A 27,288-nucleotide genomic window follows, 5' to 3' on the forward strand; every position below is an offset into this window, starting at 1 on the left:
TCCTCGTCCTATGACATCAGCTTCCAAGGTTCCACCCGAAGGACTCGGAGGTGAAAGATGCGAAGCTCGTACTGTAGCCCGGAGACCTCGGTGGGCGATCCACTTTCCACCCATTAATCCACGAATGCTTATTCTGAAATGCACAAAAAGGCCCGAGGACTCGGCGAGAAGGAAATTATGAACGGCCGGTCGGAGGGCCGGATTTAAAGCATTTCTATGTCCGTGTCTCACTCAGGCTGTTATCAAGGCCCCGGGATCGGCACTGAATTTTACTTAGTCGAGAGAATTATAACTATCGTTTAGCGACTATGTACATGAGACTTCCAAGGTTCTTTATATACAACAACTTGAACTTCAAGCTTTGGAAGCACACTGGCACTCATAACCAATTACCCATCCAACATCGGTAGGCCGCCAATATCATCGAACAACCTCGCAATCCCATCAAATGAATAATCCGGGAACCCGAAGCCGTAGGCCCACTCGGGGATTTCAAATCCAGGGGGTCCAGCCCCTACTTCGGAAGCAGCTAGATCATCGCCCCCTTCGACGCCCGTAGTTGAATGTTGTGGTCCAGATGCCCTGAAGTCTCTCAGGTATTGCCGAACAATTTCCACAGATTTCCGGGCAACAACGGACTCGTCCATAGCTTCGAGTATCTCGACTCCCATTTCGACAGAACGTAGGAGAGGCATGGTCTCGGCGCACATGCCGAGTTTCGACATCGGGAGCAATAGAGTTGAAGTAGCGAACATTACGTATGTCGTGTTATACCACCTAGATAGATTAGTATGAGCAAGCAATATTTACCTGCTAAGATGAAAACGTACCAGCATCGGAAGAAAGTATGCACTCGATAAATGTCGTAGATGACTTCAATGGTCTTCATAGCAGCCTCGAGACATTTGTTGATCGTCTCCTCTAACTCGGTCGGGGTGTGTCGTAATTTTCGTGTGAAGTGGCTCAAAAATGGGCGGAATAGAAGCATCTTGACATTACAGTAACCTTGGAGACGTGAAAATCAGCAATGAGCTTTTATCCCAGGGTCAATATTAAACTCACGTATTCCTAGGACGAGGCGCTGCCTTCTGGCCCATTTTGGATCCCGCAAAGCACTGCGAGATTGCTTATAGGCACCGATATCCGGTCTGATCTTCTCTGGGAGTCTGGCAAGCCAGCGATCCACCTCCATTTCAATCTGAAGGGCTAATTGTAGCTTTTCCTGTAGTGTTATGCGGGAGTGGTAGATTTGGACAGATACCCGTCGAATGATCTGGGCAAAGTCAATCATCCACGGAATGATAGCATATTCTGAATCATCTCGATCTGGAATAGCTCTATTATGATATTCGTCCATCCCAAGGGTATCAGGTCGTCCGGTTGAGAAGCTCATCTCTCTAGAAAGAGGGTCAGTCATGGCTAACGGGTGACAAGTTGTTTATTCGAAGAGGGGAGCTTACATTTCCAGCGAAAATATACCCCTGGAAGAAGTTCTGTTAGTCAAGTGACGGGACAATCATAGAAAGATTCACGTACCACCAAGTTTTCGAGATCCAGCTCGAGCGTTGATCCTTTGGAGATGGGACCTCTCTATTAAACCCAGCAGAAAGACAGGTGCGAACTGCGAGCCCAAGATACATATAGGCCACTAAACCCATCAGTACTTATTTAATTAGAGAATTATCGCCAAGAGCACTCACGGTTTGGGTTCAGTTCATTCTGACAGATTTTTGCCTGGGATACTTTAGCAAAATACCTAGATTCCAGGCCATGGGTTCATACTTACCATAAAGTAGAGACATTGAACTGTCTCTAGGTCATTCGAGAACCGCAGATAGTTCAGATAAGCCTGTGCTTCACCAAATAGCTTTCGACTCCATTCAAAACGGCCCATGCCAGCAATTTTATCCTCGTCCCATACGCGTACTAATGACCCGAATGAAAGAACACTCAGATATAAAGCAACGAAACTGGGCTCGGGCGAGTGCGCCCGGTTGAACCAAAGGTTATGGGCGCGGAGTAAGAATTCATCTTTGTCGATGAATGGATGAATGAAATGGATGTTCTCAAAATATCCATTCATGAACACATGAGCTTGTTCAAAATAGTAATTCTGATTCTCGACCGATGTCGGCTGTCCAGTGGTGGAAGGCGAAAAGCTGGGATTATGCAGTGTTGAAATCAACGAGAAATCTGCTGCAGGCGGGTACCTTTCCTGAGGCGGCTTAGGTTCACGTGTTTTTGAGAGATGACCGATAAATGCTGCCGAAGATGTGCTTCCGTGGAACTCGATTCCATTAGTATGATGATTGAATTCAGTGAGCTCGTCGTCGGCGCTCTCGGACTCCTCATGCGAATCACTCCGTAACTTGGCCTGATCCTGCGGTGTCGATCCTGGCCGTGGCAAAGAACACGGAGTTGTTTCGATGGCTCCTTGGGCTATCGGTTGAACGATTGACTTTGAGGGTTGTGGGGATTTTCCGAGCTGCGCTTCGGCTGTGCGCAGCTTGGAGGTTAACTCCTCCACTTTCTTCTCAAGGTCAACAACATAGCTAAATTTTGCGTCAGTCAAGTGCTTTGATTTGCGATCCTGAAAGAGATTTAATTCTTCACAGTAGGAAGAAGTGGCAATCGAACATACGTTGCAGACCGGCTGCTCTCACGCTCTCGGTAAGTCCCCTGATACACGCACTCCAGTTGACTCTCTAAAGGAGGGGTTAGTCTATCCAGGCAGGAACTTTCCGACAGTTTCACAACCCACTTTTACAATGTAGACAGGGATATTGCTCGTCGCACTTATACTTCTTCGTCCTGCAACGGTCGCACGCCTGGGCAGCACGCGGCCGTTTGGCCCGCTTGGGAGTCGGCTCGTCCGCCATGGATGCGAGCGGACTCTGATTTGTTTGCATTATCCCATAATCCGCCTGGGAGGGGGATCTGAGATCTGGAATCTGGAGTCTGGGGTATACTGGCGCTAGAAGATGCAGTTGAGAACGAACGCGGTCCGGAATTTCCGGATTTTGGCATTTCCCAAGACCGCCACGTGATGCATCACGGTGGCGTTATTTCTGGGGAACCAATCACGGATGTTGGTAACACAAACTTAATATTTTTTTAATAAATTATTGCTGTCAGGCTACTAGAGCTATCTGGTAAATGACTCGGCAGATTTGCGAAGCGGAGTTCACCGTTAGGTGGGTTATTGGAGGGCTGCAGCTGGGATTTTTGCGTCAATTCGTGATATGTATAACTATGATCCAAAACTAGTATATGTACTATCTACACCGAAAGTAAAAGCTTCCTCCATTCTCCCATTTGCCTCCGAGAATTATGAGAGGTTAATGCCGAGACTCTCAGCTGCAGTGGCTAATTGGGATGCATCCCACTCGACAGCCTGGTCCGGCAGAACAAATTGTTCGATGGGCTTGCCGAGCTGGTGGATCAAGGATTCGATTCCATCGCCATCGGAATACGAGTGGACCTTAACGTACTTGCTCTCGAACCCGAGGGAGAAGGCCTGACCAGCAGGAATAACAACTGTCTCGCCCTCTCGGAAAAGAGTCTCGCCTGAGCCTTCTAGGCTGACTTTGAGAGTTCCCGCCATGACGCAAAGACAGTGGTCCACGGTCTTGAAGGTCATGTACTTGGAGAAGACGGTTTCTCCGTATTCCTTGGATGACTCAATGCTTGAGATAGCAAACAACCCGGCGCTCTGTTCGGTGGTAATGAATGGTCGGGACATAACCCCACCCAGCATCCAGCGGGGACCCGTGTTGGCGCGCAGGAAATACCCTTCGTTGCCCTGTGGCAACTTCTCATCATCCTTCGTCCAGTCACTGACCTCCGGGGGGACATAATTGGGTTGGAAGACAACATCAAACTTTCCCTTCGCGGCCATGACTTTAGGGATCAAGATGGACTTGAGGTCACGGTTGTCCGTCTCGGGTACCAGGATTCCCTCGTAGGGCTCCGACACGTAGCGGAAGAAGTCTACCCAGTCTCCGGGGGTAATCAAGCCCTGGATTTCAGTATGCGGGCCGATCATCTCGGGGTTGTGAACAACGGTCTAGGAATACTATCATGAGCTATGATCCAGTGGGGTTGGGGAGGTCAATGCATACCGGAGGAACATAGGCAAAATCACCAGGAGCCATGATCCGGCACTGGTCTCCGTTCCATAGCTTTAAATATCCTTTTGTAACCAGGAAGACATCATGGGCCTTATTATGGTAGTGAAAGCCGGGGGCATCCGACAGAGTAGCACCACTCTGGAAGACGGCCATCAAGCCCCCAGTCTGTTTGGAAGAAGTCAAAATACGGAAGACGCCTTTACTTCCGGGGATAGTAATGCGCTCTCCCTCAAGCTGAGGGATGGCATAAGGAACCCGTGAATCCGGGGGTTGGGTTGAGAAAGGAAGCGACATTGTGTAGATAATTTTGTGTGTTATGGTGAATGGCAATCTGGGGGAGAGTCTTGGAAGTTTTAAACTCGCATGGGAGCTGTTCGGCATGCGGGGGACTAAAAGCCGAGAGCGGAGAAGCCGTAGAAGTCGGAAGATCCGAGTAGCCCAGCGCTCTGTGCTGCGGGCCTACTTTCTCCAATAATGAATTGTGATTCGCCGTGATTCCTTTTCACCCCGCGGGGCTCGGTGTTCATGAATCAGACGCGTCTTTTTCAAACTTGAGGGGTTTGTCGGCTTGTCTAGTCTGGTATCCAAACACGGTCAGCTATGAGGGGGCATTTTGGCCCAACATTTCTAGATCATGCCACTATAATCCAGCCTGAGGGAAACCAATTACTCTCAACTTGAAATTTTAATTTGATTTGAAATCGAATTTGAGCAAGGAACTGTGGGCAGATGTCAGCTCCCACTTGGTTCCCCACGAAAGTGGTCGATGGTGGGGGACTTCCCCGCGATGTCTTATCTAGGACTTCTTAACTTCTCACGAGGCAATTAATGTAGTAGTACGTATAAATATCAAACCAGAAACTCAATCTGTGATAACTGAACTATTCAGATCAGCTGTACTTTACGATCTACTAGTGGTACATCGTAGAACCCCCAATGCCCCACGAGATGTAGTCTCCGACAACGGCTCTTCCCACAGAGCCCCATCACCCATCACCCATCGAATGAAATGAGACGGAGGAATACTTAAAAAAGCCTTCTGTATTTCCCTTGATTGATCACCGCACTCGTAAATCCCTTCCCGGCTGATCCGGATTGGCCATAGGTATTGCCACCGCATAATAACCACCGGATAAAATCTCACCCACAATCCCCACGCTCGTGGGGAGCATCCATGTGTGGGGTCAAGACTTGACGACGTATAATACTTGGAGTGCAGCCACCCCGCCACTTTCCCTAACATTCAATATCCGCGATCGCATTACGGAAACACTCTACATCATGGTCACAGACGAGAAGCCAACCGGCGAATATCGCCAGTATCTGCCCGACCTGGATATCCCACGATTCCAGGTGATGTGCACCCAGGATGCGCATGAATACGCACACGCGTTCAAGACGGGCAGGCAGCCCCCATGGCTACATGCGCTTTACACATATTGGCTGGAACTACTACAAGAGCCCTTCAAGGGTGTCACCACAGATGGTATGACTTGCGCCGAAGCTACAATTAAGAGGAAAGTTGCTAACTTCGACCGTTTAGGCAAGGTTCGCCCCGATCTCTTCACATTGCAAGATGAAGATGTTCCAATTCAGCAGATTGTAGACGCCACACAATCTATGCTCGGCCTACTGGACGACAGGCAGAAAAAAGCCGTAAACTACCACATCGATGACCCACAATGGCGCACCTGGTCAAACCCGGAGTTCCTCCTCTCGCACAAGGGCGTGCGTCTGGACGAAGTCACCACGCCAGTGCGTGATGCCGTGATGAACGTGCTGAAGACTACACTCTCACCGGAAGGCTATGAAAAGGCTGTCAGCGCTATGCGCATCAACCACTTCCTCGGTGAACTGGTCAAGTCACCACGCGTCATGAACGAATTCTCCTACAACTTTGTTCTCTTCGGTCAACCTTCCACAACCCGACCCTGGGGCTGGTCCTTCTATGGTCATCACCTGTGCCTGAACATCTTCCTGTATAAGGGCCAGATCATCGCGTCCCCTTGGTTCACCGGTGCCGAGCCAAACGAAATCGACGTCGGTCCATATGCCGGCACCCGCATCATGCAAACGGAAGAGAAACTCGGTCTCCAGCTGATGCAGTCTCTCTCCGCCGAGCTGCAGTCCAAGGCCCGCGTCTTCGATCTCATGAAAGATCCCGCCATGCCACCTGGCCGTTGGAACAAGGATGACCAGCGTCACTTGTGCGGCGCATACCGCGACAACCGCGAGGTCCCATACGAGGGAATTTTAGCCTCGACATTCAACGACGAGCAAAAGAGCCTGATGTACGGTATCCTCGAGCAATACTTGCTCTATCTCCCGGCCAAATCGCGCGCCTTGAAGATCGAGCAAATTCGCCGCTGGGAGGCGGAGACTTACTTCTGTTGGATTGGTGGATATGGCGACGAAGATCCATTCTACTACCGTATCCAAAGCCCCGTTATCCTGGTCGAGTTTGACCACCACTCTGGCGTCTTCTTGAATAACGAGGAGCCGAAGAAGTTTCACATTCACACCTTGCTGCGGACGCCAAATGCGGGTGACTATGGACAGGCGCTGCGCGCACAGGTCCCGGCTATCGAAGGCTTGAATGGAAAGGAGATTGTTTGGTAGGTGACCTCAGGCAAAGGAAAATTTACCATGTATAACGTGCTGTGATGAATCTTGATGAAGCGTTTTCCTTGTGATGAATGCGCGGTGTGGTTGATTCTGTGTTTAATTCTATTTTGCTTCTCTTTTCTATATAGACCGTGCTGCCCTTGGTTTGATACCGGTCTGATTTGTTACTTCTGAAGGTCTGCACCCCGATCTACGAAGATTTGATTGAATCTCAATTATCAAAATGATGAACATTCATGTACTATGCTCTTCAAATGTGTTGTAAGGCTCCCCGATTAAACACCGTGACTTGAATCAGATACAACTCCGATGAGCACAACCTTTGGAGCTCAGCCACTAGATTGAATTTCATTCGAAATCCGAGAGTATGGATGTAGAAGGTATATGCAATCCTCGTCCTTATAATTAAAATAGATATCAAAATACTAAACGATAAACTTGTTCAATACACCACCAAGGAAGACCATGTAATGAAGTAGGAAAGGCGGGTAGGGTCGAATGGAACAACGGGGGTATAACATAAATGGACAGTCATTTCAGGTTACAGTGAGTCACCAAGTAAATCCTTAATCAAGTGACCCTCAAGTCATCATGATCTGGGATCAACTCATAACCGCCCTCGGAGGGTAAGATGTGTGCCGCGGCGATAATCGCGCCAGCACAGAAAATACCGGCGCACCAACTGACAGTACAAAAGACCCAAGACTGGTCAAGCCGCCATCCAACAAAGAACCGATCCTCGTTATCGAATAGATATGCCTACCGAGCCAAATCTATCAGTACCCCAACGGAACCTGTAGCTTTATGCGGGGAATACATACCACTATTGACATGCTGGCCGCTTGGATCAAGGCAGATATCACGATCAAAATGCTGAGGATTCTCCAACCATTCTCACGCAGCCGTTTCCCACCACCAAGGATAATCAAGTAGGTGACGATACTCATTCCCTCAAGGACAACAGCGAAGGACATGAGGAACCCCACGGAGCGCCACATGGAACAGAAATATCGGTCGTCGCCATGACAGTCTTCTCGTTGTGGAAAGCTCTCGCAGGTATCGGTGAGGGAGGAGCAGCGGCGGTGGAGGCCGTAAGAATAGTGGTGGGCGGGCTGGACCAGGCAGGCATGTTAAATCGGCTTCAATGGTTGATCCGCACGTCTGAGAACGACCCAACTCACCTTTTCGCTATGATAGCTGATCCATTTAGGAATGATGATCGAGGAGATGGTGAGCGCAAAAGCTGTGCGTGCAGTACTTGTCAGAGGCTCCGCCGTTCATCCTTGGCGCCGCTTGCGCTTGGAGAGGGATGGGATGGGATGGGATAAGCTATTGGCTTTGGAACTTACAGGCTATGAAAATAACCAGAGTTCCTGAGTAAACGATAGTTTTAGTCAGAAATCCCGTGTAATTCCGATCGGTGCCTCGAGGCACAAGGTGAAAATCCATGGAGGTGAGTCAAGAGGAGGAAGTGCGATTGCGTAGGTGGGTTTCAAAAGGTGAGGGTGAACTGGACGAGAGTTGGCCCGTGCCACGAGCTCATCGAACGTGTGTGGTTGAGTCCAAGGAAAAGACAACTTGAAGAGACCAGATATGTTTGAACTCTGTATAGATTTGTCCTCTCCAAAGCTTGGAAGCCTAGAGTGGAGAGGAATGAAGTGGAGGGGAAGTATGAAAGAGTTGCAGGGTTGAGATTCCCCCGTCCAAGTGGAGAGGGTGCGACTGTGACCCACCGTCACTCCCGTCAACCTCGTCCCACTTTCACACTCTGTCATCCACCCAAATCAAGGCAGCGGTCTATGCACCTGCAGTCGATCTCTTCTCTTTTCAGGGGAGCCAGGGCATTCTGGGGAGTCAGCAGGACTAGCGGGAATGCAGCGCACTTCGGGATTGACTTTGAAGTCATAGAGGATACCAGGGAAATAGGATGGATGTATAACCCCAGAGACAGCCCTTCAAGTCTAAATGTAGAAGATAACTACTGACTAGCTATGGGTAGTGGGGGAAACTAATTTCGAAGTCATCCTCCCTTTGTAGTATTTAGATTTGAATGATTTCTTAATGTGCGACGTGTTTGCGCCTGATCGTAGAATCAGCTTGTGGCACCTTAGGGTGGTACATCAATTCTACTACCTCTTCGTCACCCTCTTGGGATATTCGCTACTTGCTTGCAAGGTCAACTACTAGTTACTTGAAGTGGTATATCAGAGTTCGTAGCAACGAGAACCCCCAAAACAATAAAGGGTCTCTTAGAAAAGCCGTTATCATTAGAACTGAATCCAGCAAACGTAGACTTAATATACATGAGGGGGACATGTGTCCGACACAAGAAAAAGAGAAAGGGGGACAATTCAAAAAAAAAAAAACAAGTAGGAAAATATGCCACATGATTCAACATAAATGCCTACTCAAGTAACCAATGTAGTAGCATTGAGGCACTACCTCAGAACAATAGAGACAAAGGACAAACGCCAATCAGATCAGACCCATGCCAGAACCTTGCGCCGGAGAAATTCATTGCACTTCAATCGATTCATTCCTCGCGCTTCTGCTTCTGTTGTAGCATCGCACGGAAATCGTCATTGCTCTTTTTAGGCATTCCACTCGCGCCGCTCTTGTCGTCGGGGGTGGTATCCATTTGGTCATTATTAGGTGGTGGCGCCGGTGGTGCGGCCATGGCCCGCTTCAAGCCCAATCCTCCGCGACGACCCGCATGTCCCCCACGAGCACCAGGTTGTTGGGGGCGCTTTATAGGGCCAGCACTTTGGAGGCTGGCCTTCGGCTTCTCCGGTTTGATAGACGTGATTCGATCGGTTTTTTTCTCGGCTTTCAGTGCCATCAACTCTGGCACACCACCGATGTGCAGTGCCCGACCCGAGGCAATCTCCTTTCCTTCAAGCGCCAAAGCTGCCTTGCCGGCGTCTTGCACGTTGGCATATTCGACGATGGCACCTTGATGGTCCGGCCTCAGGGAGATCTTGATTAACTGTCCGAAAGGTTCTACCATCGCCCGAACCCGCGCTTCATTCACTGTATCGGGAACGTTCATCAAAGCAAGCGTGCGTTGGCGATGGTCACTAACAGTATGGCTATGCACAGCATTCGATCCATTACCATTGACTTCCACGGATGGCGACCTATCGACGCGAGAAATAATGGTATTGGTCATGTGCTTGGGCTTGGTGTGAGGGACGCTCTTCGTCACCACGAGGGAGCGAGAACCAAGCGGTTGATTGTCCATCGAGAGAGCAGCTTCGGCTTCCTCCTTGGTGGAATACTGGATGAAGCAAAAACCCCTATGTTTGCCATCGGCAGAGTCCCGTGGCATAACCATATTCTCAATCGTTCCAAATCTCAAAAAGAGTTCTTCGACGTCGTTCTCGCTCTTTTTGAAATGGATATTCTTGCAAAAGATCTCCCGGCCTTCTTCCTTGGCGCCAGTCCGAGATTTCCTTTGCGTAGGGTCCGAGATTTTCGCACTAAGCTTGTGGCCGTCATGGACAGTATTGTCAAGCTCCGTGGCTTCGAGGGCGGCTGCGGGCGAAGAAAATTGAACATAGCAAAATCGTCGATTGACGTCAAACTTGAGCGAAGGGAAACGCACATCGACAATCTCACCATATTTGCCTAGTATTTGACGAATGAAATTCTCATCGGCGGTAGGGGGAAATTGGTAACGTAGAGGGTCGAACTTGACTCAAGCTGCACTTGGATGATGTTGTCATTGAGAAGCTTCTGATCACGAGCTAGGGCTCCCAGAGCGTCTTCTCTAGCCTCAAACTCGACGTGCGCAGTTGAGTTCTCCTCTTCGCCAGTGAGAATCTTGACGTTGTTGATTGTGCCATAATTCCTGAAGAACTGTCGAACCTGGAGCTCTGTCACTCCCTGCGGTAGGTTTTTGGCCACAACTGTTGCATTCTCACGATCACGGCTAGGGGCCAGAGCGGCGGTAGTCTCCTCTGGGATCTGTTCCTCGCCACGCGCTTTCTTATTCGTCGGTTCGCTGTTGGCATCAATCTCATCTTCCTCACGCTTTCTCTTTTCAGACGATGAGGCCTCTGCTTCAGCAGCAGCTTCCCATTGTTGTTGCTGCAATTTTTGAGCTTCCGCGGCTTCTCGGGCCTCATTTTCTCTGCGAGCGTTGACAGCCCTCACGGCTTTTCGAGTCTCAATAACAGCAAGCTGAAGCTCGTCAGAGTCTTCATAATCCTCGCAGTGAGCAATATAAGTTTGCACAATCTTCTCCGGCCAGTCGAGGTCGGTCCGCTTAAGGGCCTGTTTGAGTACAGCAGTCGCATAGCTTGGGCTGGGGGTTCGTCTCGCTGCATCGACAGTCGCTTCCCCTAGCACAAATTTCCTCCAGCAAATGAGTTCCCAGCCATAGTAGACAAGCCAAAACTCATAGCTACTGCCGCGGCGCGGGACAAGATCTTTGAACTTCTCTCTTGCGCTATCCCAGCTGCCGCTTTCGCTGAGATACCGAATATAGATGCGTTCCAAACGGAAGAGCGGATCGCCTTGGTATGATTGACCATACTTCTTCTCGCCTAGCTCTTGCACACTCTCCATTGCGGATAAGATACCGACTTGCGCAACGTCTAAATCTTCATCGGTCGAGTCAGAGAAGAAGGCACGTCGACGAAGATAGCTGCACCAAGTAGTGTGTACCTTCAAAACTTCTTCCATACCTCCAGCATCGAGTAGACCTGTGCTGGTAGCCTTGTGCTTGATATTGGAAATTTTGGAGAATGATTGGCCTTCTCGCTCTGAACTCAGAAGATACTGAGACCAAAGGTTACCGGACCAGGGGCAATGACGTGTTGCACGGTCCAAGGTTGCGATTGTAGTGGTAGAAGCATGGCCATGCATAGCTTGATCAATAAGAAACATGACATAGTCTTCCCAAAGGGAAACATCCGTAGGGAAGCGCAAGACTGCTCGTTGGTAGACAGCGTTGACAAGCTCGAAGTGGAATACGTGGAAACCATTCCGTCGTCCAGCCACTGGACGCTTTCGGGCGAGTTCAGTATCAATGTACTCCGAGTATGCTGTCCATTCGAGGGTTTTATCGCCAGACTTCTGAGCCTTTTTCAGTTCAGACTCGGATTTCTCTCGTGTGTCATAGAGACCCTTGGCTTCCGAGGCAGCGGCGACTGTCTTGGCCATAATTTCCTCGTAGTTGGCGGGGCCATAATGCTTAGAAATGAAGCCTGAAAATTTCTGGAACGACTCGTCCCACTCGGCATGAGGGGTTTGCAGCCAGGTGTCCCAGAGAGTTTTTAGATTGTTGATTTTCCCAATTCGTTCCTGAGAATTAGGAGAAGCCCGGTCAATGTCGTTGTCGAGAACCTCCAGGAACCTATCCCAGACACCTTCAACATCGTTGATCATCCATCTTGTAGCTTCCGCGGCACGTTGCCATACGTCCAAGACCAATTGCCAGCTGAACACTTCGCGGCCAATCATTCGGTCTTCTTCAGTCCATTGGCCAGGCCCATGCTCGTGTGCCTCTTTGTATAGATGAAGCACCCAGTCACCATAGATTTTCCAGAGTTCGGTGCTCCCAAACTCCTCTTCAACCGATCGTTGGCATAGCTCCATAACAGCAATGCGCTCAGTTACTGTGTGGGCCAGCAGAGTTTCGTCTGCGATCCATTCAGCCCAAAGATCTTGACCCATGGCGAAAAGCTTGTCCATCTCCTCGCGAGCTATCCTCAGATCCTTCAGTAGGTCGTAGCGACGGGGGTCGCCATGAGCACCTGGGCGATTGGGAGGAAAAACATGGTTCACGAAGCCCGTGTGCAGGATACCGATGAATTTGACATGCGCGTCATAAGTGTGTGGGTTTTCCTGTATCATATTGAATGCTTCTGTCGCCAGGCGCTGCGCGTCCGGGTCTAAGGATGTTTGCCCATAGCCCCTGCGCGCATTTTCTCGAGGACCTTCCGACATGGCGATATCGAACGATGTGCGCGGGGTAGGGGTGTTGTGATTGATCGGGTTCACGTGTGGATGGATGGTTGACGGAGACAGCTGACTCTCGTACGACTCGGTGCTGCGGAGCATGCTTGGGGCGTTTTGCCGTTGCGGCTGATGATGCTGCAATGCAGCTAAGTCGGCCAGTGTATCCATCCCAGGTGTCGATGCTTGTCTTAACTGCGGCGGCAACTCGGTCGTAGAGGGTGCGCCATTTCCGGTAACTTTGGGGCTGGGCGCGGCCGGGGATGATTCCGGAATTCCAGTCGGGACATAGACGTGCTGCGCCAAAGGTGAGGAGGTTTTGCCTTTGCGAGCGGGACCCGACCGAGCTCTCTGAATGACCTTATGGGGAGATGGCCCTGCAGCAGGGGTCGGTGCGTTGTTCGACGTAGGACCGGGCACGGGAGTCGAATTTCCAGACTTTGGATTGGAGTCCGGAGAAAGCAATGAATTGATGTCCATCTTGCAAAATCAAAGTCCGCGACTGGCGCTGGACAAGAAAGAAAGAGAAGAGCGACAGAAGGCAAGAAAATGACAAATACCAGATGTCACGGATAGTGCTGGAACAGCAGAGATCCAGTTTAGACGGCGGGCACGATATTTCTCAACGTGACGTCCATTCCTCCATCGGTCAACACAAGCTTGTGATCTGATCCCGCCTCGTCGTACTGGTTTCCGCGGGTTCGCTGACAGGGTTCGCGCGATACCGATCGGGATGAATAGATTCAGTTTCCGGTTGTAAGATGTCGAGGCTGGTGAGGATGAGTGAGTTGAAATGGCAAAAAGGAACGTGAATGAGAGGGAGTGGGAGGAGGTCGAAGCTCCGATTCAGATACGGGATTCGACAGAAACGAAATATCGGCTGGGCGAGAAGAAAGGGATAGAAGCCACAGGCTAGAGTGGCCTGGGAATCTAGGTGGGGGGAGAAGGATGGAGGAGGAAGGGAAAAGGTGCCGGTGAAGGACAGGAGGAGAGGAAGAGACAGCACTGAAGGCCCTGAAAGAGGAAGACTAGTGGATCTTCGCAGTGGAGATGACGGTGAAGGAAGAGCGTGACGAGGGGGGGGGAAGAAAAGATGGAATCAAGTGGTAAGCAGTAGCGGTCTAAGTTACTTACATTGAAGGGAATCTACATATCATTTATCTTCGAGTGTCTGTCTATCTCTAAAGCCAAGTTATATACGTTCGTGGGGGGGGAAGAAGGAGTCAAGCACCTGCAGTTGTTCACGATCGATCACGTCGCGCCCTGCAGGGCCCGCCTGATAGCCTGAGGCGGTAAGGCATCAACTACAGCCTCAGGCAACTACAGCTGGCGCCAAATCCACTCGCGCAACTCAAGTTCGACCTTTTTTCCGCATCGTCCTCCACTCCAGCCAGATCAACACTCCACTTTATGGCCACAATGGGTGCTGTGTATCCTTCTGGACAATTAGTCCGGGCAGGTGAGTACTGTCATAATTGACAGCTATTGCTATTGAAATTGATCTATTCTATTCCATACTAACCCATTCAATCAAGCTGCCCGGAACCGTGTCTCGTACATCCCCCGACGGACATTGACCTCGACAACTGTTTGCCGCGCCAACAATGACGCTGGTAATACCACTCTCCCTTCCGGCGAGAAAAAGAAGAAGACATCCCTGCTCTCCTCCATGAAGAATTGGGTTCTTGGCGACAAACCCAAAGCCGCCCGTACTCCGTCCGCTCCCAAGCGGGAGGAAGCTGGTTTGGGCGCGAACTCGATTTTCGCCGACGACGTTAAAGCAACATCGGGTCCCACACCCAGCCGAAAGAAGGAACAAATTCAACAGCGCGACTCCGAGCAGGCCGACCTCCCTCTGGAGCAGCGGGACAAGAAACGCCTCCAAGTTGCCCTGAACCCAAACCCCCGGGCTCAACTTCGGTGGGAAAAGAAGATTGTTAACCGGGAAATCAAAAAGGGCGGTCGAATCTCTAGACAGGTCCAGATTGCGCGTACAGAGCGTGAATCTCTCTCGAAATCACACTGGTTCAAGACCTCGGTCAAGAAGCTGGGTCCCCTGGCCCGCCAGATCTCCGGCAAGAGCCTCGATGAGGCCATCCTGCAGATGCGCTTCAGCAAGAAGAAGGCCGCCCAGGATGTCCTTGGTCATCTGGAGCACGCGAAGAACGTCGCCATGGTCCGTGCCGGCATGGGCCTGTCGGCCACTGAGGAGTCCGACAAAAAGCCCATCACCGTCACTCTCAAGTCCGGCGAGCGCAAGGAGATCACCGACCCCACGAATATCTATATCCAACAAGCCTGGGTCAACCGTGGCCCTTACGGATTCGGTATGGATCACCGTGCCCGTGGTCAAATCAACCACCTCCGTCCTCCGGCCACTGGTATGACTGTTGTGCTGAAGGAAGAGAAGACCCTTATCCGCGAGTGGCAGGAGCGTGAAGCCGATGCATTGCGCAAGCGGAAAACCCAGCTCTGGACCCAACTTCCCGATCGGAAGATTTCTGCTCAGAACCAATGGTACAGCTGGTAATTGGCTGAGCATCGATTCCCCATTGGCGTTTTCCGTTCCGTTCCGTTGTATTATTTACATCCGTGTGTCCATCCTAGCTGGAACCGGTTTTTGTTGTTTCTGTTGCCTATTCGCTAGGGTGTGAAGAGGATTTTTGCATTTCCAGTAGAGAAAGCCGGGCTTATCAACCCATGTACAATATGATCAATACCATTCTATGGAAATCTTCATCAGACCCATACTATTCACTATATGTCCCGCCGTACCCCAGTACTATATACCACATGCCGTCACATCAACATGTAGTACTTAAGAACGGTTTCCCTCCACCTTCACAATGACCGGAATTACACCCCCGGTCTGCAAAGGAAACCTCCGGTGGCCAACAACTTCCAGAATACTCGTAATGGCACCGGAGTGTGCCGTCAGCGAGAGAAACACATTATCATCGCTAGCAAAGATATCATTCAACAATTGCAAGAGACGCTTGTTGCGCTCTTCATTGGACTCACGCGTCTTCGCATCCCAGAGCAGATCTTCTTCTGTGAAATCCGCTTCGAATTGATACTGCGGAAACTCGGTTGCAATCGTAGAAGCCGGAGAGCGACGGTCACAAGTGTGCTCGCCCATAGTCTCGCGAAGGAGCTATATTGTAATCAGATTCGCCTTCACTTATAGCTCATTGATAATTGATATATGCAACCTACTTCTTTGATGATCGGTCGAAAAGGCTTGGTGAGCGGCATATCCAATCCGTCAAATGTAACCTGGGCAGTTGCGCAGCATCGAATCAACGGGCTCACGTAATATGATTCTGGGGTCGGGATGTTATGTTTGAGTTGTTCTTCCCAGGTCGTGCGAGCGGTTTTAGCTTGGGAGATGCCTACGTTTGTCAAGCGGGCATCAGCCCAAGAACCATATTCGTCGCCGTCGAGCAGAGACCAGTACTCCTGTGGATTTAATGAGCCATGTATACTATTAATTTTCACGTGGAATACGTACGTCCCATGCTTTCGTGCCATATCGCTTCTCGGCAACATTGTGGACGCCCTCGCCGTGTCGGCCCAAGAAGAGCACTTTATATTGGGTATTTGGCTCTGCTTGGCTATTCAGGCGCTGAATCTCTCTGCTAAATTTTTGCCATTGGCTATCTCCCTTGGATTCCTCGGTCTCTGAACCATACGCGCGGCAAATGAGACCAAAGTTCGATTTTGCCTGGGACGAGAATGAGATGGATTTGACCGCTGACCTCTCCCCGTACTTGTACTTACATAGTCGAATGTATCCGGGTCAGTGGATGGGTCATCCTGAAGAAAATACCCAGCTACTGTAGATAATTTGAAAGATGTGAATTTTCGCATGGTGGTTTAGTAGCTCAGTTTCGAGGAGCTGGTTGGTATGCCCCTATACAGAGAGGATTATCTACCAGGTGGGGCTTTACGGTCAGGCTCACCCTAAGGCTCAGTGACTAATCAAAGCAACTTTACTAACTAACTAGTGATCGCTCAAGATCACTCATTAGTTACTATATGTGTTTATTCTTATATGCTTGTCTTCGATTGATTCAACACTAAAGTTTCTTAAATTACTGGCACTTCCACTCATTGTAGAAAAATCAGAGTTGATTGAGCTTCGGGTTTGTTTTTTAGGACGATTGGTTTCGACTTCGGCTACTTAGTAATTTACTGCACATGTTTGTCAAGAGTCAACTATACAAATTTTGCTTAAATTGAAAAGAATGCTTTCAACCACCCGAGCTATGTAGTTTCAGTCGTATTGCCTAAGCATTATTAAAGTTCCCTTGAGCGTCGGGGTTTCCCAGTAAACTTGAAGGCTCATTATGAGGTAAGCTACGCAAGACCACTCATAGACGGTCATTTGGCTTGTTGATTTCGTCTTTGTAGAAAGCTCAAACCCTATGGACTCATTCGCTATCTTTCTGTTCGTAATGGCTATTTCTATGATGCCAGCACAACAAACCAACCACAATAGCCAAGGCGATGACGCAGAGGATAATAGTTCTAGTTTCCTTATCAACCTGCCTCTTTCCATAAAAATGCACACATACTATGGCGAGCCACAATTCTTCGACATACTCAACTCCGAAGCCACTATTCTTAAATCCTCACGCACTGAAAGTGAGTTCCTTCTTTTTAACGCGAGTGAAAAGACTATCAATACTATCATGAACCCCTATTGCCCCCGTTACATTGCAAGGCTCTGTTCATCATTCGATACCCAAGAGCAGCTTATACTCGTCTCATAATGCAGCTTGCATTGAGATGCATTGTATGATCAAGGAAGCCCTGATACCGATGGGTTTGTTCAACTCTCTCCAAGAATATCCTTGCGCAATTATTAGATCAAGCCCCGTAGCTACGCGGGGAAAGCAGTCTGAAAATTCCTGGGGGCCAAAGAGCAAACCTCCCGATCTGCCAACCTCGCCATCTGTCACCCTCGAAGTCGGGTACTCAGAGTCGGATTCCAAACTCACTTCCGATGCACGATTCTGGCTGAGCCCTGGTCATGGCTGTGCCAATATATGCCTCACGGTTCTAATCAATCGATCGCGGCCAGAGATCGGAATTAAACGGTGGAGTAGAGCCAGCAAAAACAGAATCAAGTGCTCTCAAAATATTTGGATCACCAAAAAGGGACATTTGGTGAATTTCAGTGAGCATCCATTGACGATTCCATTCGAAAGTCTATTTCGTCGCCAGTCAAGTTCCCCATGGGAGGGAAACTCAGATATTCCCAAATCTCGGTTGGAGAAGATGGCTAGAACCATTTGGCAAAAGCAGGGCTGATAACTTCAGTGTTGATTTCTTTATGTATTTCTGCCTTAGTGCTGTTTTCCTAAACTATTTCGGTGCTCTCAAATCTTCAAGTTCTCTGGTACCTAGCAACCTGGTCGAGTACTCCAATGTCGAGTTTTCTCTACAGCACTACGCTGGGTATTAATACACTCTATTTTAAATATACGTAAGAGGTTCCTTGGAGGCCGGTTCTACTAGAATATCAATATTGTATGGAAACTTGGAACTTGAAGTCTTCGGGTACAGGCGGCCGCTGGGACGGTCAATCTCAATTGCGGACCCAATGAGCCAGTTGCCGCTAAGGAGTGCCGCAAATAACTTGAAATCATAACTAGGTACCTCTTAAAAGATAACCACGATTAACGATTATTTCTACTATGTGTCCAAGGGTGGAATTCATATTCACAACTTGATGGGATCATGATTGCTTTTGTTTATTGCAACTTGTCTCTATGACATGGTTTCTATCGCGATCATCGTCAAATACTCCTGTTGCCTTCAATTACCCATTTACCAACCATCAAGCTCCAAACTCTATTCCAATCCAGACACAATAAGTCCACCGAGGCCCTGCTGTGAGACTAGCTGTCCGCATCCGTGACAAGGGAGCCACATGATTATCGTGCTCCAACCTAAAGGGTTGTAAGCGCAGGCGCGGCAAATTGCTTGGCCTAAAGCTGATACAGCTGAAGGCCTTTCTTTGCAGACATCATATGGGCACCACAGAACGACAAACAATTGAACATCAATTGTTCAGACCGAGAGGCAAATTTTGGCGATACCGCCGAAAACAATGCTCCTGAGATCGTCGAGACAACGCTTGAAAATAACCCGCCAATTTGGCTGGTAATCGAGCGAATGGTTTGCCCGGTGGAGATAGCTTGATGAGCGATTCCATGAGTAGGCGATGGTGAGGGTGACGAGTGTTGGGCCAGGCTTTGTTTTGGTCCATGATTTGGTACTGTAGATATGCTCTCCAGTTGCTGATTGACCCCCTGGGGAGTTGGCTTGGAGCTGGATCTTGAGATGGCCAGAGTATTGGATTTGCAGAGGCCAAGAGCGTACTGCTTTTGGTTGGAGCGGATGCAGATGCCGTCTGGCTCCGAGGTCTCCAGACGACGCGAAGGCATTCCCGTATTGGCGCGCCGAACTTGAAGGATTGCTTTGAGTGAGTTGCCTGTAACCGAGCTGGTCGTCGAGCTGATCGTCGTTGGCGAAGCATTTCTGTTGTTTCTGTCCTTCGAAAGCACAGTCGCAGGGCCAGCAGTGCGCCAACGCACTGCCGACTCGCGACTTGCCTTGACAGATTGCAGAGCACTTGGCGGTCGGCACGAACTCGCGTGATTTAGTGCTCTGTTGCATTTTCCGACGTTCTGGTTCACATCTAGAACGCCAGAGGAGGAGTACTGCGGGTTCTGACCTGGTAAACTGCTGCTTCGTTTGCCAATTGGCAACAAAACAGAAGTAATGGTCTGTCGGTCGTGACCCGAAATATCGCTTGGCTTCGTTGCCTTGACAGTCGGCGACACAATAAAGGCGTTGTTTGGCCGGTCGTGGCCCGGAACATTGCTTTGTCTCGTGGCCCGAACAGCTGGCAGTAGGCCAGACATGTTTCGATCTTGGCCTGGAACATCCGATGCGCTCTGCTTCGATGTCTTGGCAGTCGACAGAGTGAAAGAAGTGCTGCGTAGTCGATCGGGACCCGCAACATCGCTTTGCTTCGTAGCCTTGATGGCCGGCAAAACACTTGACGAGTTTCGATCGTGGCCCGGGACATCGCTTCGCTTTGTTGTTCTGACTGTAGGGAGAACAGCGCATAGGCCCCGTGACGGATCGTGTTCCGGGGAACTGCTGATGGATCGCTTGATCATCTTGGCTGAGAGGCGTGGAACCAGTGAAGGATCGTGTCCTGGAACACCAGACTGTCGCGTATCTGGGAGAGCTGGAGCATGAAGCATCGGTTGGCGTGGCCGCTCCTTGACATTGGCAGTCAGTGGAACATCGCTGACACCAGCACGAGCGGCGGCCTTTTCCAGGCAATTACACTAGTGAATAATTAGCATTCATAACTCTAAAATCTTGTGGGTCTAGGAGGATTGAGGCTTACCCTCTTATGCTGCTTCTTGTGCTTCTCACAGGCACCATACTTGCGAGCCTTGATGTAGTTCTCTTTCTGCGCCTGGGAGCGAGGCTTCTGCTTCTTTGGCAGATTGGTAGTCGCATTCATGTTCAGGTCGAGAACCATTTCGAAACCTCCGGTGCCAGAGCTAGAGGCTGGGGCGGATGCAGGCGTGTTCGCAGGGCTTTCAAAGCTCGCAGGCTGGGGAGAAATGCTCCCTCGCATGCAATCCGACCAGCTTGGGGAGGAGAAGCTGGTATTTGAATCGGAAGACATGTCCAGATCGCGGGCAGTGGCATCGCACAATCGCTGGAGGTGCAGTGCAATGGCGGCTTCGCGACGCTTCTCTTTGATAGAAGCAGTGCGAGGGTCGGCGGCGGCCTGCGTCTCGACCATCTGGCGGAAGGAGAACCCATTGTCGTAGGACTGGTAAGCATTGAACATCTCATCGTCGAAGATCGGAGTATCCGGCATCATTCCGAAGACAGGAGACTGGTCAGCAAGGAACTGATCTTCGGGGGTTCCATAGTTGATCATGTCAGGGAAGGCGGATTGGGAGAAATCCGGCAGGTCATTTCCGAGCGTTTCAGCATCGTAAGGAAGACTCATGTCGGGCGAAACGGTGGCGGAGGCGGAATAGTCGTCGCCATAGGCCACCGGGAGGTCAAGAAATTGATCAAAATCCACCCAATCATCAGACTGGGTCTGGATATCCGTGAAGAATAGCTGATCTCCGAGAGACGCCATTATGTCGGGATTGGAGGAGTGGGTATCGTAAGCGTAGTGGAGGGGGTTGAAGATTGAGGGGTAGGTGTACAGGAATGTACACTGTAACCGTGAATTAATGAAAGACTAGGCGGCCCCGGGGCTCAAGGCCGTGAATCCTAATTGTCAAGTCGAAAGCCGAAGGGACTCCGAAAGGAAAAGAAAGGAATTTGGAACCTCAGGCGGTGCTGGACATTGTATAGGCGCCTGGGACCGGATGGGCGCTTTCCCTCTTCGGGGTCCCCGACTTCCACTAGTCCCAATTGGGAGCCCGACGCGGCCCTGTGCGCTCCTCGTGTTTTCCCTTTGACTCATCGCTGGGGCTTAGACTCTACTTTTGCACTCTCTGGTTGGTCTACCGCGGTCTCAGGGTGGCTCATCCCCAGTCATTGGATTGCAATTATGCTACCTGGTTTTGCTTATGACGATCACTCTATTTAATTTCTTTTATTTCATTCCAATTGTTCGACAATTAGCAAGTCGATCTGCCCCACTCCGTTTGCCTAGGGTCCAGTATGATGCTCCGCCGTATCTAGACGGGATTAAGTTCTACTCCATCTTTCAAGGCTCTTCTGACGCCATTATCAGCCCTAGCCTTGCATGTGTGTAGCTGTGTGGAGTACTCCGTAGTACATAGTCGGGGTACCACTTTGATTGAGATCCCCGGAGGACTCGGTGCTATATAAGGTAGTAGAGTAAATACCTTCAAGTTGCCTCATCCACGGGTGAAGCACTAGAGATATGCTACTAGTATCCCCGCAGTATCAGTATGCCGCGGCCGTAGTAACCTCCAGCCTTGGAAGGCTTATTATTTTGTTGCCTTCTTCGGCAATCAATCCCATCATTCGCGCAGCTTTACTCTCGGGCTCCAATCTTTATGAGTACATATATATTGACACGATACGGAATCCTTAACACTCACTGCAGGGGTTCTACAGAATACTCACAAAAGTGAATCGGTAAGTCTGTGACCTTGTAAGTCATCCCTCCAACTTGAAGTTGAAGTATTCCAGGGACTGGAAGGTAGGACTCACTGGGCAATGCGCTGACATCTAGTCTAGTCTCCAGGGTTTCAGGACACTTTCAAGGTTGTTGGCCATGATCTTGCTACGATTCCGCCTGCCCTTCATCCTCAGTGGGGGATTGAGGCTCTTGGCACTTGATCTACTTCAAGTTAGATCGGGTCTATCAGAGACCTAGACCACCCACTCGCAGGTGCCAGTGCTAGCAGTGGGCAGAATGTCCGGTCAAGTTTGTCTAACAGGCCCCAAACCAGTAGTACTAGTACTAACTAGTAGTACCTAGGTAGCTAGTATTACCTGTCCAGGTGTAGTAGCGGTAAATCTGAATGTTCGAGTCGGATTACATGCAACTTGAAGATATATTGTGTTCTCCACCTGGGCAGGGATAGTAGTAGTATCACGGAGACGGGCCCCACTGCCACGACTGGTGCCAGTGTGTGTCAATGGACCAGAGGCTCAAGGACGGAAATCTCCTTAGAAAGCTTGGTACTCGCATACTAGTCATTCTTAAGCTCGGACTAGTCTAGTATGCAGCCAAATTGAACTTTGCCTTGTGGGGAATGACTGAAGGAGGATAAGCGCCAAGAAGCTGGGTACTACGAGTATACACTGGGAGACGAAGAACCCGACGACTTCTCAAAACGTGAAGCTGACTCGGAAGCTACTCGTTCTGGGATAAGTATTAAGAGTATCGCTTTTTTTAGATTACCTACCTAGGTAGATAGTTTGTTTCTGGGGCCCGGGGTATTTGTACAAAAGGACTCTAGCCAGCGACGCTGCGAGGTTCCTTCCATTGGAATGACTCGGGTCAAGGGCGCACACTAACTCAGAGCAAAAACCATTCAACTGCGATCAAGGCCGCAGCTCTCCTTGCCGGTATTACTATCCCTCCAGTATCAATTGGGAACTGGGCATGGACTAGGGGATCGCCAGGGCCAAGAATAGCATCGACACCTAGTCTATCAGGCGCCAATCGGAGATCCCCCGGACGCGTCGGGGTAAACAAACGGACCCGCCGGGTTAGGAGCTTGGGCCACCGGAGCCATGCGACTGAGCAAATTCCATCTTGAGGCATTCTAGAAGCCATATCGCGAGGATATCTAAAGCGTACGAAGCTAGAGACAGCTGACTGAAGGGTGTATATTTTTATAGGGAAATATTATTGATTTGATTAGACTAGAATACGGCAAGCCGAACTCGCATCGGGAATCCTGCAAGTTGTGGCACCGGCCATCCTGCTTTAGCTTGACAGTCAACACACATTGAAGATAATTGACAGCAATAGGATGGAGCCCGACGTCCCGGAAGACATTTCCCACTAAACAATAACCTCCCCATCCTTCCCGGGGGGGGTGTTCAAAAATAAAGCAGAAAGAAACCACCGTAGAACCGTTCCGTAAAGCCCTTAAGTGATGCAGAAACGACGAGAACAACCAGAGATCAGCGAAAAAGAGGTAAAGACACAAACGCCGTGAACCGCGCAATTGGTGATATTGCGGCTAGGCGCTTAAGAGGACTCCTCCTCGGATGCCTCGGCGAGTTGCTGTAAAGAAGTTAGCATTGATGGGGGTTGGGTTTGATTGTGTGGTCGATGGGAAACTTACAGCCTGGTACTTGGCCTTCTCTTCCTCGTAACGCTTCTTGTCGGTAGCAGCCTTGGCATCATAGGGCTTGCGCTCAGTCTCGGTGAGGGCCTTCCACTTGTCACCAAGCATCTTGCCGACCTGGCCTGTATGGGGTGTTAGAACCGGAGCTCATGCGATGGAGCAGAAACAAAACCTACCGAAGGTGATACCGGGGTTCTCCTCGCGAACCTTGTCACGGTTGTCGTTGGCGAAGAACATGTAAGCGGACAGACCACGCTTGGGGGCGTTGGGGTCTGGTGGTAGTTAGTATTGACGTAAGGATTGACGCGTCAATTGCGCCCGGATGAGCAAGAGCTTACCCTTCTTGCGGCGCTGGACGCGCTCCTTGCCGCCCTTGCGAGTGGTAGACTTCTCCTTAGGCATGTTGTCTGCAGGAATCGATTAGCACCATACGATATAGGCAAAAGTGATGTGATAAACAAGTAAAGATTTTGCCGAAGCTGCCGAGAATACGGCCATGACAGCAGAAGAGGGCAGTAGCACAAATTGAAATGATGCGACTTCGATGCGACCAGGGAAATGCAGGGGAGAGCGCGATTGCGCATATAGTGAAGATTGACTCGGCAACGAACAGGCGCGCTCGAGGAAGCAAGCGCGACGATGGGATGAAGATAGCAAAGCAGATGGGTGGAATGGAACAGGAGGAAATATTCAACTCACCGGAAGTGTGTGATAAATAGAAGAGCACGAAGGTTTTGGAAACGAGCTGTTGGTGGTAAAGAGGTTGGTTAGTGGTGGTGGTGGTAGTAGTAGGAGAGAGATGGTAGGATGATGAAGCGCGCAACAGCGATCACGGTCGCGAGGAAGAAAATAGCAAAGGAAAACAGGGTGGAAAGAAGAGATACAAGGTATGAAGAACGCGGAAAAAAAGAGTGGTGGATGGTGTTGTTGAAAAAAAAGGGTATGGACTATATAGAGACGGGATATGCAGTACCTGAGAATTGTATGGGGGGAGAGGGCTCTGGTAGTAGAAGCGTGAAGGAGAGAGAGAGAAGAGAGGAAGGGGAGGCAGTAGTACTAGGGAAAGGCCAGAGAGGGGGGCACAGGCGAAATGTGGTGGGCAGCAAGGGCGGGTGCTGACTGGCATGTATCTTAGTAATACACTGTATTATACTCCGTACACTGTGCCATACACTGTGTATGGCACTACCATGTACTCAGTTACCTTACATAGGTACTGACTTGGTTACCTTAGGATGCTTAAGGCCTCAGTTACTAAGTCATTCTATCGATCTACTTAGGTACTATGTGAATATTCCAGCCGATGATTACTATCTGAACATCCGGGAATCCTGATCCATGAATATTCTTGGTGGCCTCAGCCATTACCATACCATCACCATTATCACAACTACAGTATGTCACCACTACCATGCCACAATGCACGAATCCTTTTGCCGGATCCCTCGAACAAATACTGTGTGTGTAGACCTTAAGCGGGGCAATGCCTCTTGCACAATGGATGGAGCCTGGGGGCAGGCATAGGCAGGCATGGGCAGGCATGGGGAGACCACTATGTACCTTGTCTTCCTCATACGCCGTAGCTATACGTAGAACTGGGTGGTGCGGTCGTGCAGAGCAGACGCGCCTTCACGACTAGCTTCGAATCAGAGTGGAAGCACGGCCACCTCTAGAGCAACCTGTGTAATAAATGGTGCGCGCCCAGACTATCTTACCCCCCCTCTCTCGCCATCTCTCCACCTGCCCTGAGTATTGGGTTGGTTCTAGGTGTACTCCGTACTTGGTAAATAGCTCCACGGCCAATCCGTTATTGGGACTGCAGCCGAGTACGGAAGACAGTACCGTAGCAACAACACGCGAGCGGAAAGGTACAGTGGCGTTCCAAAGGTTTGAAACACCCTGAGCGACCGCCTTCCCCTACCGCCCACTATATTAGTACACCGCCCCCTATTCTACTACGCGACGTGCGTTGTATATAGCATATTATACACATTCCACGCGTTATATTGAGCTATTTGGGCCTTTAGAATGCCACCAATTCGTCATACTGCTCTGCAATTGGTGCAAAACCAATATGATACACCGTCACAGCATCCAAATGTAACACAACGCTCACGCCGGTGTCAATTAGCACCACATGAACGTGTTCGACTTGTTGAATTGAAAGCTATTGGATGGTCATATACTGAGATCCATGAACGCTATCCTTATATTCCAATTGGAACAATCAAAACTACAGTTGCTCGGGCGGAAAAACGAGGCCCAACTCAGGCTGCATTACCTCGTTCTGGTACACCAAAAAAGTTGGATGAAACAGATCGATTGAGGATACTTGAAGCAATATCAGAGAACCCACGAATTAAGTATGATGCTCTACTAGCTTTAGTCAACTTCAAATGCGGTCGAGCGACTATTTGGCGACTTCTCCAAGGTGAAAATAAACGGAAATGGCTTCAACTTCAACGACCTGAGTTAACCGACCAACAGGCTCGCCAGAGACTGGCTTGGGCACATCGAGTCCAAGATTATGACTCTGAAAAATGGAAAAAGATCTTCTGGTCAGATGAAACAACTATCGAAAGAGGAAAAGGAGGACGGCGAGAGTGGACTTTTACACCACGAAACCGCCAAATTGCGGAACGAGATGTTCAACAGGTCCCATGTCACAAAAGTGTTAAGCAAATGTTTTGGGCTGCCTTTTCAGGGACCGGTCGTCGATCCGGACTTATTCCACTCTTTGGAGATCCAGATTCTCCTAATGGAGGGGTGAACCGATTTGTTATCTTGGAATTATATCAGCGTGTGCTTCCAACTTTGCTAAGCGGAGTTGAAGGTGCTGTGTTTCAACAAGACAATGCTTCAGTTCATACTGCACATATTGTTCGTGATTGGATTGCTGATCAGGACTATGAGATTATGAAATGGCCTCCATATTCGCCTGATCTAAGTCCAATTGAGAATTTATGGTCGTTACTCAAGGCAAAGATATATGAATTGCACCCTGAGATTAGGGGCATGCCAAATAACGACGATACTCTACAGTTTATTATTGGGGTAGCACAGATAGCGTGGTCTATGATTGATATAGCGATACTAGAAAATTTGGCTATTACTATGCCACACCGTGTACAGCAAGTTATTGAAAATGATGGCTGGTATACTAGTTATTAGCAATTGTCAATACATGAGGTTTTTATTTTGTGCCGGTCGCGAGGTTTTAGTGCGGCAGAAAAAGCGGCAGAAAAATAGGGGGTGTTTCAAACTTTTGGAACGCCACTGTAGCTGGCTTGATTATACATACACGGGTAACTTATCGCCGGAGCGATACCACAAATAACGAGGCGTGGGCCCGACGGAGTTTGGGATGATCGCGGTATTGGGATGGGTTAGACAGGAATCCAGCTCCATTACTGGCTGATCAGCCCCCTAAGGACAATCACAAGCTGGCCGAATGGGAAAAGGACAAGGACAGGGAACGGTACGCGTCCAGTTTGTTTCCTCGGTATTCATTCCCTGGTGGATGGCCGCAGGTACCCAGAACCTGTCATTTTCTGCACGCTAATGATGCGGGCTGTTAGGGGATTCGGCAGTGCAAAGGTGCAAAAGTTCTTGAAGCACAGCTTTTGATGGGGGGGGAAGTTTCTTTTTTGGCTGGCATTCCGATACAGATACATACCACAGGGTACAGTCTGTACCATAAATACGAAAGTGTAGGGTACGGTACTATGGTCTCT

General features: G+C 49.7%; 9 protein-coding genes across 9 annotated transcripts; 2 read left to right on the top strand and 7 right to left on the bottom strand.

Moving 5' to 3' along the window:
* Positions 1-389: 389 nt before the first annotated feature.
* Positions 390-2,879, bottom strand: N7533_006752 (Zn(II)2Cys6 transcription factor; the record flags this gene model as incomplete). The annotated part of the gene is made up of 9 exons (XM_057103402.1): positions 390-777; positions 831-1,005; positions 1,063-1,397; positions 1,461-1,481; positions 1,537-1,648; positions 1,701-1,734; positions 1,787-2,552; positions 2,642-2,705; positions 2,762-2,879. 9 exons carry the CDS (start codon positions 2,877-2,879, stop codon positions 390-392), a joined length of 2,013 nt encoding a protein of 670 aa, XP_056958359.1.
* Positions 2,880-3,328: 449 nt separating this feature from the next.
* On the bottom strand, positions 3,329-4,424 carry N7533_006753 (cupin domain-containing protein; the record flags this gene model as incomplete). The annotated part of the gene is made up of 2 exons (XM_057103403.1): positions 3,329-4,066; positions 4,122-4,424. 2 exons carry the CDS (start codon positions 4,422-4,424, stop codon positions 3,329-3,331), a joined length of 1,041 nt encoding a protein of 346 aa, XP_056958360.1.
* Positions 4,425-5,411: 987 nt separating this feature from the next.
* Positions 5,412-6,749, top strand: N7533_006754 (DUF3500 domain-containing protein; the record flags this gene model as incomplete). The annotated part of the gene is made up of 1 exon (XM_057103404.1): positions 5,412-6,749. The coding sequence occupies one exon, from the start codon at positions 5,412-5,414 to the stop codon at positions 6,747-6,749; it is 1,338 nt and encodes a 445-aa protein (XP_056958361.1).
* A 576-nt stretch (positions 6,750-7,325) lies between these two features.
* On the bottom strand, positions 7,326-8,204 carry N7533_006755 (uncharacterized protein; the record flags this gene model as incomplete). The annotated part of the gene is made up of 4 exons (XM_057103405.1): positions 7,326-7,514; positions 7,577-7,867; positions 7,937-7,998; positions 8,105-8,204. 4 exons carry the CDS (start codon positions 8,202-8,204, stop codon positions 7,326-7,328), a joined length of 642 nt encoding a protein of 213 aa, XP_056958362.1.
* Positions 8,205-9,288: 1,084 nt separating this feature from the next.
* Positions 9,289-13,196, bottom strand: N7533_006756 (U6 snRNP complex subunit PRP24; the record flags this gene model as incomplete). The annotated part of the gene is made up of 2 exons (XM_057103406.1): positions 9,289-10,382; positions 10,448-13,196. 2 exons carry the CDS (start codon positions 13,194-13,196, stop codon positions 9,289-9,291), a joined length of 3,843 nt encoding a protein of 1,280 aa, XP_056958363.1.
* Positions 13,197-14,135: 939 nt separating this feature from the next.
* N7533_006757 (mitochondrial 54S ribosomal protein uL22m) lies at positions 14,136-15,246 on the top strand (the record flags this gene model as incomplete). Its single annotated transcript, XM_057103407.1, has 2 exons — positions 14,136-14,175; positions 14,252-15,246. The coding sequence occupies 2 exons, from the start codon at positions 14,136-14,138 to the stop codon at positions 15,244-15,246; spliced, it is 1,035 nt and encodes a 344-aa protein (XP_056958364.1).
* A 288-nt stretch (positions 15,247-15,534) lies between these two features.
* Positions 15,535-16,586, bottom strand: N7533_006758 (phosphoglycerate mutase family protein; the record flags this gene model as incomplete). Its single annotated transcript, XM_057103408.1, has 4 exons — positions 15,535-15,870; positions 15,933-16,175; positions 16,228-16,440; positions 16,497-16,586. The coding sequence occupies 4 exons, from the start codon at positions 16,584-16,586 to the stop codon at positions 15,535-15,537; spliced, it is 882 nt and encodes a 293-aa protein (XP_056958365.1).
* Positions 16,587-18,712: 2,126 nt separating this feature from the next.
* Positions 18,713-20,907, bottom strand: N7533_006759 (uncharacterized protein; the record flags this gene model as incomplete). Its single annotated transcript, XM_057103409.1, has 2 exons — positions 18,713-20,086; positions 20,149-20,907. 2 exons carry the CDS (start codon positions 20,905-20,907, stop codon positions 18,713-18,715), a joined length of 2,133 nt encoding a protein of 710 aa, XP_056958366.1.
* A 2,547-nt stretch (positions 20,908-23,454) lies between these two features.
* nhp6 (high-mobility group nucleosome-binding protein) lies at positions 23,455-23,960 on the bottom strand (the record flags this gene model as incomplete). Its single annotated transcript, XM_057103410.1, has 4 exons — positions 23,893-23,960; positions 23,731-23,826; positions 23,552-23,676; positions 23,455-23,490 (listed from the first exon to the last, which is right to left on the bottom strand). Exons 1-4 carry the CDS (start codon positions 23,954-23,956, stop codon positions 23,455-23,457), a joined length of 321 nt encoding a protein of 106 aa, XP_056958367.1. The 5' UTR covers positions 23,957-23,960.
* Between the last annotated feature and the right edge of the window lie 3,328 nt (positions 23,961-27,288).

The sequence above is a fragment of the Penicillium manginii genome (genome assembly GCF_028828005.1).
Source record: "Penicillium manginii strain IBT 31320 chromosome Unknown utg000005l:1.0-5665137.0:1.0-5668048.0, whole genome shotgun sequence".
Classification (NCBI taxonomy): Eukaryota; Fungi; Ascomycota; class Eurotiomycetes; order Eurotiales; family Aspergillaceae; genus Penicillium; species Penicillium manginii.